The sequence below is a fragment of the Pygoscelis adeliae genome, unplaced genomic scaffold, assembly GCF_000699105.1.
Source record: "Pygoscelis adeliae isolate BGI_AS28 unplaced genomic scaffold, ASM69910v1 Scaffold93, whole genome shotgun sequence".
In the NCBI taxonomy this organism is placed as follows: Eukaryota; Metazoa; Chordata; class Aves; order Sphenisciformes; family Spheniscidae; genus Pygoscelis; species Pygoscelis adeliae.
This window is the reverse complement of record NW_008824469.1, coordinates 835,849-847,267: the sequence shown is the minus strand read 5'-3', so window position 1 is coordinate 847,267 and position 11,419 is coordinate 835,849. Positions and strand designations below refer to the sequence as shown.

General features: G+C 48.0%; 2 protein-coding genes across 2 annotated transcripts in view; one reads left to right on the top strand and one right to left on the bottom strand.

Annotated features, from left to right (window-relative positions):
- CAMKK2 (calcium/calmodulin-dependent protein kinase kinase 2, beta) overlaps window positions 1-6,459 on the top strand; it is an 11,648-nt gene extending 5,189 nt beyond the window's left edge. Inside the window, exons 13-15 of the mRNA XM_009321222.1 lie at window positions 525-653; window positions 2,637-2,737; window positions 3,126-6,459. Of these exons, the coding sequence (XP_009319497.1) occupies window positions 525-653; window positions 2,637-2,737; window positions 3,126-3,201 (306 nt within the window). The 3' untranslated portion in view covers window positions 3,202-6,459. The remainder of the gene's footprint in view (window positions 1-524; window positions 654-2,636; window positions 2,738-3,125) is intronic.
- Window positions 6,460-7,884: 1,425 nt separating this feature from the next.
- The window catches only part of P2RX4 (purinergic receptor P2X, ligand-gated ion channel, 4), an 8,564-nt gene continuing 5,029 nt past the window's right edge, over window positions 7,885-11,419 (bottom strand). The window contains exons 7-13 of the mRNA XM_009321221.1: window positions 11,386-11,418; window positions 11,141-11,282; window positions 10,665-10,801; window positions 9,137-9,230; window positions 8,985-9,050; window positions 8,799-8,894; window positions 7,885-8,085 (exon numbers count right to left, since the gene is read on the bottom strand). Of these exons, the coding sequence (XP_009319496.1) occupies window positions 8,053-8,085; window positions 8,799-8,894; window positions 8,985-9,050; window positions 9,137-9,230; window positions 10,665-10,801; window positions 11,141-11,282; window positions 11,386-11,418 (601 nt within the window). The 3' untranslated portion in view covers window positions 7,885-8,052. The remainder of the gene's footprint in view (window positions 8,086-8,798; window positions 8,895-8,984; window positions 9,051-9,136; window positions 9,231-10,664; window positions 10,802-11,140; window positions 11,283-11,385; window position 11,419) is intronic.

The following is an 11,419-nucleotide window of genomic DNA, read 5'->3' as shown; positions in this document are numbered from 1 at the left end:
TGAACCGTTTTGTGCTCCTCCTGCAGCTGCCCAAGACGCCAGGTGTGTGGGCAAGGAGAAAGGGGTTTCTGCCTTCTGTCATGGATTAATTCAGGTCCAAGACTAGGGCTCGGTGGGTCTTCCTATCACTACTGCTCATACGTATGGTCTGGAATAAATCGCTCCTGCCTCTTGGTGCTGTCTCATCCGTAAGATGAGAGTGGAAATAGGTCGTCTTCCCTAAAACCCACTGAGATGCCCAGTGCTGTATGTCACCAAGGTTACTGCTCGGTTGTGTAGATGGGGCCAGTGCTGGCTCCGGATGAGCCGCACCGCAGCATTTTCTGCTCCAGGCTGAGCTGTTCCCAGCGGCGCCAGGGTGAGCTGACTTGCCAGTGAGATGGCATGTCTCTCCCCTGCTCCCTGATATTTCAGGAGCACGTAGGGGCCGTAGCTTTGGCAAGGAGATGCGTTTGCCAGGCTTCTGTTGTTTGAGTTAAGAAAAAGAGGAAATCATTCCTGACAGGCTGTGTTATTAATTGAAGTTGCACCCGTGGGTCACCAAGAACGGAGTGGAGCTGCTGCCCACAGAGGATGAGAACTGCACCCTCGTCGAGGTGACAGAGGAGGAGGTGGAGAATTCGGTCAAGCACATCCCCAGCCTGGCTACCGTGGTGAGTACGAGGGAGGCGATGGTCTGTGGATGCACACCGGGGTCCACGCTGCCTCCTGGGGCGGTCCCAAGCAGCTGGAGGTTGCTGCTGAAGGGCAAAAGCATTGGGCAGGATTAGAGCAAAGACCTTCCCTCTCTCAGAAGCAAGCGCTGCAAGATGGGGTCTCAGCACCTCACTGGAGGTGGCCGTACCCCGCGGTGTGGGGGAATATTTCAGAGCAGTCCCAAAGGGACCCATCAGCGGGTTGCCAGTCGCCACGCTTGAGCTGGCTGCCTAAATATCGCTGTATTTGCTCAAGGCAAAAGAGCATCTGGTCCAGGACCTGCCCACAGCCGGGAGTGTGTGTTTTGGCCAGGCACGAGGAGCTCCTGCCCTGCTCTGCCCATGGGGCCGTAGGATCTGCAGGAGCTTCCCAGGATGGAGATTTTATCTGGGCCGTGGCATGCGCCAGCCCCCGCCTGGAGCTATTCTTGGTGAATTCATCTCATCTCTTTTCAAGCTCGTATTTTTATTCTCTGCAACCCGCTGTGGTGGTGAGAACCACAGTGTAACCCTGCCCTGTGTGGAAAGTGAAATCCTTTTGGGTTTTGAATGTAATGATTTCTCTGGGTGCCCGCTAGCCCTTATGCTAGGAGAAACAGCGAGCGACCATTTGCAGTTCCCTGGTGTGGTGTTATCTGCCTGTAGACACCCAGGCTGTGATTTTTTTTGAAGTACAGGTCTCCCTTTGAAGCTTCTTTTCCATATCGTGGCTGTGCTCACATCTAGCTCCATTTCTGGAGCTCTCTCCCGCTTCAGTACCCCACAGAAGTCTCTTCAACTGCAGATACATTAATATGCAAATGTGCCTTGCACTGCTCAAGCTGAAAAAGCAGATCTTGCTCTAAAGAGATCACCATTGATGAGGGGTTTTTTCCCCCTTTCTCCTATTTGGAGGTGTCTCGCTGCGATGCAGCAGAAGATGGCTCAGTGCTCCCAGCCCCATTGAAAATCCAGATGTGTTCAGCACAGCTCAGGGCAAATGAGCTTCTACTGCGACTCTTGCCTCTTAAATAACGCACCGCTTCCAGGCAGATCTCAGATTTTCCCATTTACTTTTGTTCTTCAAAATTAGCCTCTGGAGCCTGATCTTTGTGCATCCAACTGCAGGCGTTAACACTCGAGTACGAGATTCACGTGGCTTCGACTCTCGCATAAAATGCTTTCCCCCGCGGGACCCTGCTGGCCTGTGCGTTTCAGATGTGTAAGGGCTCTCGGTGAACCGTGGTGAGCAGATAAAAAAGGCACAGAGGCACGAGAAGCAGTATCAAATGAAGCCAGGGGTTCCCAGACCGGGATGTACATGCCGAGGCAGGGTCCAGTGCTGCTCACGTTGTTCTCTGCTCCCACCAGCAAAATAAGTTGGGGGGTGCCTGGGAAGAATGCTGACACTTGCTCTGTTCCCAGCAGTCTCCAATTGCAGCTGACGCTGGGTACCTTTGTGTTTTGCAGCCAAAGCTAGACAAACAGCCAATTTTTCAGCTTGGTTTTGGTAAATGTTAAGGCAAAATTGTGCCAGTTCCTTCCTTCCCCTCTCCCTTTCCAATGAATTCTTCTGCCAGATAACTGCAGGGAACTGTGAATTTGCAGGTACTGGATGCAGTAATCAGTAAAACCTACTTCTGGGGGGAGAAAATCTTCCAGACTTGGCTTTGCTCTCCTTTCCAGCCTCTCACACCTAGTGTGGCTCTCATCTGCGTGTTCAGTTGTTGCACTGTGGGTTTCAGATGAGGATACAGCCCCTGTATTAAGCACCTGGAGACTTGTAAACATGCTTCCTTCTGGGTTTTTTGGGTGTTTGGTTTGTTTTTTTTTTTTTTTTTAAAGAGAACTTTGACTTGTTTTCACTAGTTTTCTGAATTACTTGGGCATGAGGGTTGGATGTTCCTGTTGCTCTTGAATGAAAGGAAAGCATCCCTGATGAACTCCAATCTGGTCTTGCAGATCTTGGTTAAAACAATGATCCGGAAGCGATCCTTCGGGAACCCGTTTGAGGGGAGCAGGAGGGAGGAGCGGTCGTTGTCTGCCCCTGGGAACCTGCTGCCGTAAGTGTCATTGCCTCGCCTCGGCCCAAAAGGACGTTTGCAGCTTGTCTTGTGCTCTGGAAATCACTGCACAGCACAGGAGGAGAATTGGAGAAGTTGGGCTTTGCATCTTTCATGTGGGGCTGTAACCCGGATGTTAACACACCCTCTGTCTGACCTGCAACCGCTTTGTGGGATGATTTTTGTGACATGGCATATCCTGCCCCTCCGATGGGCTGAAAAGCATCTTTTTATGGCACTTCCAGCCTGTTACAGGGGAGCTGGGGGGAGACGACATGTGCTCAGTGTCCCAAAGGTCCTGTGGCGGGGAAGGGGCAGATGCTGGTGTCTCATTGCCTGCTTTGCCTTTTTCCAAGTAGCTCAGCAACTGTTTTATTTCCTTTTAAAGCAGGAAACAAGGCAGTGAAGATAATCTGAAATGCAACGACTTGCCCAATGTGGGAGAGGAGGAACTTCTTTCATGAGCATCGACTTTATGGTTCTGTTGAGCAACTTGGTCCGGGGTATGTTACTAAAGTGTGCAGCTGAGGATGAGCGACATTAACAGAGCCTACACCAAACACAGCATGACATGGCGCTATTTCAGTATGATGCTGGATGTAGAGCTTACATTAGCAGCATGTTATAAGACATCCGACTACTTGTCATAAACATCGAACATCTCCGATCGCTTGGACTGCTGACTTCTTGTGGGAAGGTGCTGGCTGATAGCAGAGAGGTGAGCTATCGTGTTGAGCAGCAACAATGCTTTGCAAAAAAAAAAAACCCAACAGTCAAACAAAAATGCATTTGGAACTGCTTTTACCTGGTTTTAATGCCAAATAATTTCTGGGGACTAACGCCAGTGTCCCAGGGGTGTTGTACGCCCATCGTGTAGTCGGTGGGCACACACAGAAGGGTGAAGCTTTTGCCATACGCAACAGTAAAACTACACGTGCGCACTTTGAGAGTTCACGACCTACCGGAAATGTTGTTGCATCTATTTCCTGTTGTTCTGGTTTGTTTTTAATTGACACCTTTTTAACTGCATGGGAACAAAGCAAAAACCCACCTTTTCAGCTTTTTAAAGAATGCCTACCTTTGTGAGCCAAGTTGTATTAAACAGCATCTTTGGGACGTTCAAAAAGTGAGGTTAATTACCACCTAAGGTAATTAACACCTTTCCTAAGGTCTTGGTGTGACTAGGACTTGGTAAGTTGAGTATTCAGTGTATGAAAGGAAAAGGTATTTAAGGGCTTAAGTTCAGTCTGAACTATTTTTGCTGCAGACATAGGAGTGAAAGGTGGTGTTTAGCTGAATGTGTCTTTTGAACAGCAGAGGAAGCACTAACAACAGTTTGTTTCTAAATCTTTTACTTGATCTAGGTAGATATTAAATATAAAATTCAGGGTAAAATCCTTCACTTCCATGTACATTACATGGTTTACTACAATTAAAAATAATACAACTCATGCTATTTTTAAGTATAGACTTAGGGCTTGCTTAGAATTTAAGATCTTAATGAAATACTTAGATTAGCTAGTAATTTTCAAAGAAACTTTTGTTTTCCAAACTCTTAATCTGGATTTTGGGGCCAATGCTATGTATTTTTTGCAAGTTCGTTACCAGTAATTTGTGAATGCCTGTGGATCAGAGGCTTGTTAGTAAATTAAGTGTGTACCTAATTCATGGATTGTTTCTTACGAAGAGCTCTTTCACCTTCAGTCAGATTACTCTGATTATTATGTGGTGCTTGTAAGAAAAAAAAGACAAAAAAAAATCTATAGTGTGGTGGGAGAGATTCTGACGTCCAGACTCACTTTCCAAAGTTCTCTGTGCTTGGACAAAGCTGGAGAACAGCAGACTGCGGGTGAGCTGGAGAAGAGTCAGGGTTTGCTTGGGGAAAGGGGTCACGGTAAGTACAGTTGTTTTGTGTATGGAGTGGGGGACTGGGGGGGAGAAGGTCTGACTTCTCTTCTCAGTCTGATATGGGGGTGTGACCTTGAATAAGGCATTTAAAATGATGGTGTACCTGAAAGAGGGGGAGGATTTGAATGTCCCAAGCATGTAAGGGACTGCTAAGGCACAATTCTTTGCCCTGAGGAAGAAGGCACTAGGAGAGACCCAAGCATTTTGGTTAATGTTAAGATGTCTGCCTGCTAACCCTGGCCGTGAGTGCCCTGCCTTTAGGAAGTGACTGTCCCCTTGTCTTCCTTGATCTTGGGCACTGCAAGCAGCAGAGCACTGAGGTCCTTGGCCCTGCTGTAGTTGGACCTAGTCTGGTAATTTCTGGTTAGGATGGGTCTTTGTTAAAGCTGGCGTAGCGTTAGCAAGCGCGCAGGTGCCTACACAAACTGTCCCTTACATCTTTCGATCACTTGAAGCCATGCTCCCCCTAAATCGCTATTTATTACCGAAACATTGTGCTGCTGGCCTCTCTCCAAAGCCAGTGACGATGGTTCGTGGTTTAGGAGCACTACTATGGAGTTTGGAGCCATAAGACACGCACAGTTTTCCTCCCGTTTTAGTCCAAGGCTATGCCAAAGCCCTGCAGCTTCAGCTATGGGAAAACCAAACAGGTAATGTGGGTGCCAGCACTACTATAGCTGCCTGCTCCCCCTTTCCTAAAGAGGACTTTTCATTGTGGAAATGCGTGCGAGTGGGCAGCTTGGTTCTCTAACCTTGTAAATGGACTTGTTCTGCAAAAAAAAAAAAAAAAGGGGATCTGATTATTTATAGCTGGTGCGTAGTAATGTGTGTGGTGTGTTTTGTTAAAGGTGAGTTGTAGAGATGCTCTGTGCTGCGTATCTCTGGTTTGTGATTTGTCAGGTGCCTAGCGAGACAGTTTACATTTACCAAACAGGCTTGCCAGGTGCAACACAGCTTCTAAACAGAATAAGCTGTACCAGTTCCTTGATGCCCAGCCACATAGTTACTGGGCCTCAGATATTACCATAGATCAGTGTCTTATGGCTAGCCCGTGCTTGGTTCGTCAGCATCCTAAAGCTCAGCACTTCCCTAAGGCGCTCTCCAAAACAATTGTCTTTTAGTGCCAGCTCCAGTAGGGCTGCAGCCAAATGCACATTTCTGAAAGAAACTCGATGTAGATTTTTCTTGTTGATTAGTTCTGTTGAAAGCATAAAGCGTGGCTGTGTGAGGAAGATCTATCTAAATGCATGACCTGTTAGAGAAGCTGTACTGTATATATGGATCTGCTCAGTTCCCTAGCTGCTGTTCCTTAGTAGTAAAGCTAGCTTTTTTTTCTTATAGTGGTGCTGGTGCCTTGGAACTGGGCTATAGATGATTTCCCCAACTCCCTTCCCTTCAAGCAAGCCCAGTGCTGACTGCAGGCTCAATGCTGGGTACTAAGCCTTTTTGGCTCTGAAAGCACACAGAAAGTGCTAAGGGGAAACCAGGCCTCTTGTCCTGAGTAGTTTTTCTTGGTGGTCCCCTCTTACCTATCAGGCAATTGATCTGTTTCTTTTCTAAGGTCCTGGACTATTGCTGATTTTTATACTTTGTTTAATGACCGAGGCTTGTGTTTCATTCCTACCCCTTTATTATGCATTTAACTTTATCAGGTGTATCAAGTTTAAATACTGTGTATTTACTTCTTTTAAATTATATTACCTAAGAAGAAAGGAGGAAAAAAAAAAACAAACCAAACTACTAAGTGTTTTTCCACACAGCTGTTCAAGCTTCTCTGTACAAGTTGAAATAAATGACATGCAACCAAACCCAGAGTTAGTTGATCAAGTGGAACCATTATCCTATTTGACTGGTCTTTATCAAGCTATGAGAGTTTGCTTCTTGGAAGAGGAGCCTGAAAGCACCCTCCTGTCTTAGTGAAGTCTGGTGCTCTACCATTACTGGGGACCTTGGGCAAGGATGAGACCACAGTGGCTCTAGCCACTGCATAATCCAAATTGAGCCATTCACATGCACAGACTAGCGCGCTGACTCTTGGAAAGGCACCGTTTTGAGTTGTGACACTCAGCTTAGTGCTCAGCAGCAGGCAAATAAAGAATAAAACAAAATGATAATACGGTAGCAAACCCATCGCGCTGCTGGAAAAAAAAGGCAGCAAAGCCCCAGCCAGGATGCTGGAGGTATGGAATAGGTCCCAGGGCTCTGTAACACTAGAAAAGGTTCAGAGAAAGGGAAGAGCTGTACCTTGTATGCCAGTGTGATCACTAGAGATGCTCAAGGCCATGTGAAGATAAAAGCCAACAAATTCACCTAAATCAACTTGTGTAAACCCATTAAATGCAGCAGCCCAGATACAGGGTGTTGGGGTGGTGGTATGCCAGGGAGTAATAGATCTGTTCTTCTGACCAGTTGGTACTAGCGTTTGGCTAAGGCCATGCCAGGCTATCCACCCTGGCCTCTAACTTTCAAGTCTTTTCCCTTGGATAGAGTTTTAATGCAACAGACACAGACATAGTGTTAGGAGAATCAAGGTGGAGCAGAAGCTGCAGTTGCAGCAGCACTCTTGCTGAGAGAAGCAAGAGGCAAAGCAGAGAGCAGTACTGGCTTTGCTAGCTCTCCAGGAACAGTTGCTATCTGTGTAAAATGAAGACAGTTCACTGACCCTAACCTTCACAGGCCTTGGGGAAAAATAAACAAGCAAAACCCAGCTTGCAGGATTCATGAGGGCTGAGAGTAATATTTTATTAAAAAGAAAGTAAATTTTAAAGTAGTACCATAAAAATTAGACAAAACAGAAAAAAAATTCTGTAACCAGTAAGCCATTTACCATAGCACAATGGAACCAGACACTGCTTTGTCTCAGTCTGTGGCCACTGGAGCTTGGAGACATGATTAAATAGTAGGCACAGGCTCACCTAAGCATCAGAATCGGTCAGGGCAAGGAAAAGTGATTTGACAACAGTACGGAGCTGCTCTCCCAAGGTTAGGCAACACCTGGCAGGGGCCATGTTCACTGTAAGGGAGAAACTGTGCCTGTTACCCTGTGGTCTTTACCCTGTGGTCTCTGCTACCGGTGAGCTCAGGGAAAGGAGGACTGTCAGAATGACAATGCCAGAGCAGTCCCTGTCCCAGGCTTACCCAGTGCAGAGGCCTGGCATAAAAGCATAATCCTCCCTCTGTGCTTAGTGCAATCAACCTGGAAAGACAGCAGACAAGGAGCAGACCCAATTCTTCTCTCTGGGGTTGGCTCCAGCCAGCAAAAGTAGTGAAGAGTAGTAAAGAAGGTTCCTTCCTCAGTTTCGTGCCCCTCTTCCTTCCAACGGAGAGGGGGTGGGTCTCTTGGCAGGGTCAGAGTAAGAGTCACAGCAGCAGTTCACAGCAGCAGTTGGTGCTGTAGCAGCAGGAGGTCAGGAGTTTGTTCCGTATGTCTCACTGACTCCCTGCAAGGATCAGAGATTACAGTTCTCTGCCAGAAAACTCTTCTTTCTCCCCCTTCCTCTCACATAAAACCTTCTGCACAGACAAGCTACTCTCTGCTACACAGACTTTACATTTCCAGTGCCACAAGGTCTTTTGATTCAGAAATCCACCCTCCGCAGCAACACTTCCCACCAAGCACAGGGCTGAGCTCTACCCTCAGCAGCAGTCACGCTACCCCACTACACCACTAAATCCTTCTACTGGCCAAACAGATCACTTGGAATCTGAAGGGAGGCAAAGCTGTGGCTGTCAGCATACTGGTCTCAGAAAATACCAACCCATTGAGTGGGTTTGTTCATAGCAGTAGGAACCCCCAAAAGCCAAGAAGGAAGGATTTGATGAGGACAGAGCTGTTGTCTGCAGCTCTCAGAAGGCAACTGCCAAGGACTGCAACCCAAAAAAAGAGGCGCAGTGGTGGCATGACAAGTTCTTGAACATACATTTCCCTCTCCACGAGTGGTTGCCCAGGAAACATGACAATATTTGTTTCCAGTGCTCCTCCCTGCAACAGCTTTGAGGTAAAAATGAGCTTCTCTGAGGAAGACAAATTTCTCTCAGAGCTGTGGTTCAAAAATCTCTGTTTGATGTGGACTTTCTAAATCCTGTTTCAGAATCGCTGCAGAGTCAGAGGAGGAAGCAACTTTGACTTCACTCTGTCTTCACTGATGCTTACCAGTTCATAATCCTCCACATATTTGTACTTCTTCTCCCGATAGTAGTATTTCTTCTTCATGCAATACAGAACAACAATGTCACACAGCACTGTTGCCTAGTAGAGATTGAAAGAGTTTAAGACAATGAGCCTCAGAACTGAGGCACTAATCCAGAATTGAGTCTAAGTACAGACAGTGTCACTTACCACGCCAAAGAGCGCTAAGCCAGAGCCGATGTTAATCATTGTAGGAATTACATCAAATTTTCCTGCCTAAAAGACAGTTACAAAGGTGAATATGTTTTTCAGCATCTCTGAAAGCCCTCACTGCAAGACCTCCAGGAATTAAGTCACCCTACCTTTCCAAACACTATGATATCAAAGCGGATGCCATAAGCTTTGACAAGCGTCCGTGATTCAGTGCCATTACTATCCTTGTAGTATTTCGCAAACCTGGAGCAAAGATAGGTCAGAGCTTAGCTGGAAATTTTTAGGTTGCTTATGCGATCATGCAACATCCAGGTGTGTCCTCCATCCCAAGAGGATGGGCTGAACATTGGTACTTTCAGAGACAAGCCCCAAGTGATGGAGGGAGATTTCATGCAGGCAAGCACATATAGGAGAAAAGCCCAGAACAGGCAAATTTAAGACAGCAGTTAACACAAGCCAAATCAGGAAACTTGCAAAGCATAGGAAGGGGAGGAAGTTAGCTTTAGCAGGGGAGCAGAAGGACAGACAGGAAGAAATTCAGCGACACATGAGAATCAGCCCCTCAGACAGAGGCAAGCGGGAGGCTGCAGGAGTGCAGGCAGCCACGAGAGGGCAGAGCCGGGAGCAGGCAGCGAGGGACGCAGCACAGCTCAGCCTGTCACACAAAGGCTGCTCCTTGTCCCGCACAATGTGACTCGCAGGCAAATGATAGGGAAAAGGGATGAGAACAAGTAAGTGAGATCAGACTTACTCCGCCACATGGTTGACTAAGCCAGGAGGAAGCAGAGAAGAGGGCAGAAGAGAAGAGGAAGGATCGGTAAAGGCCTGCACCACGATCTGGAATTAGCAAGAGCACTTCAGAGCCCGCACCAGCCGGGCTGCGATATCCTCCAGCCGGTCTCACCTGACACCCCAATACCTGCAGGCCTGGCACCTCCCAAACACACACCTGTGCTGTCTGCATGACAGCAGCTTCTCAGTGAATTCATTCAAGTTCCACCAAAAGAGATCCCCTGTGCTAAGTGAGAGTTTGTGATTCTAGAAACAGGCATAGCCCTGAGCCACGTTTCCTCATGAGCAGGACTGTTGCAAGGACCTTGGCAAGGTAGCCAATCCATATTATTACAGCTGTGAGTCTGGATGCAACCAGCTACGTGGCTCTGTGCTGGCGGTTTTACTGGAGGTGCTGGACCTACCTGTACTGGCCAGAATGTTTATGTGGTGGTGTATGCCAGAAGAATACTCCTGGTGCTGATACGGTCTTCAACTGACAGAGCCACTTTCCAGAGGTCAGTTTTTCCCTCATGCACAGTGAAGGAGGTGCTTCAGTCTCCCACCCCCGCACCCCAGCCCCCTCAAATACTGCCCTATCAGCACATCCTGAAACAGTCAGTTCTCACATTGCCATGCCACGGGAGGCTGGCCCAAATGGCCACCCAAATACTGACGCAAATATGACTCAGACACTGATGCAATCAGTGGAGCTTCACTGACCTTCCCCCTCTGCTGTGGTTTGCTCTATGTTTTACAGCATCAGAGAAATTCTCCAAGTTTTACAGCACCATCAAAAGTCCAAGGACTACCCACCACTGTCAGAGGAGTGCAGGCAGCCCGTAACACTGTGCCAGTGGCAGACTGAGCCGCAGGGACACCCGGTGCCCTCCATAGCCACATTACCTGAAGTTGTAGCCAGGCGAGACAGTGTGGGCAGAGTCCTTGTTGTCAAGGCGCCGGAAGGAGTACTTTGGCACACAGTGGGAAGCAGCTCTGTCAAGGTTGCAGTCCCAGTTGATCTGCAGCGCCATGACTCCACCCTGCCAGGTGGAGAAGAGGAGAAGGTGAGCAGTCCAAGTGCCCAGCCAGCCCAGCACTAGGCTCTCTGCTGACCGGGACCCTGACTTACTGGCCCTTGTCTCAGTCTCAGTCAAACACTCTTCCCCCTGCTACAGAAGGACCTTGCACATAACCCCACCCAAACAAGCCAAGGCCAAATACTTGCTAAGTAGAATTGACTCCAGTCCCTCTGGCCAGAGCAGCTCTCCATTCTGCAGCTACTCTGTGTCCTGTGGCTCATGCCACGAGGCAGGGGGGGACAACCACCTACCACTCCTCTTCTACACAGCTGAGGCCCAACAGAAGGGTCTGCCAAATACCTCCACAGCCATTTCCTGGAAGTTCTGCTCTGCAGCTTCAACGATTTTCCCTAAACGAAAGATAGGGCAGAAGGGATCTGTCTGGGAGTCATAGATGCAGTTCTTGAGGTAGGTAGAGTTGATAGTGGGGAGGATGTTTCGCCTACAGGGGAACAGAGAGAGATCTGTTGCATCTCCTTCCACTCCTCCAGCTCCCCTTTACTGTCCAAGAGACCAGACAGTGCAATGCCCCACACACTATTTACTTGCTGAAGTTGAACTTGGGGTACCAAATGTTGT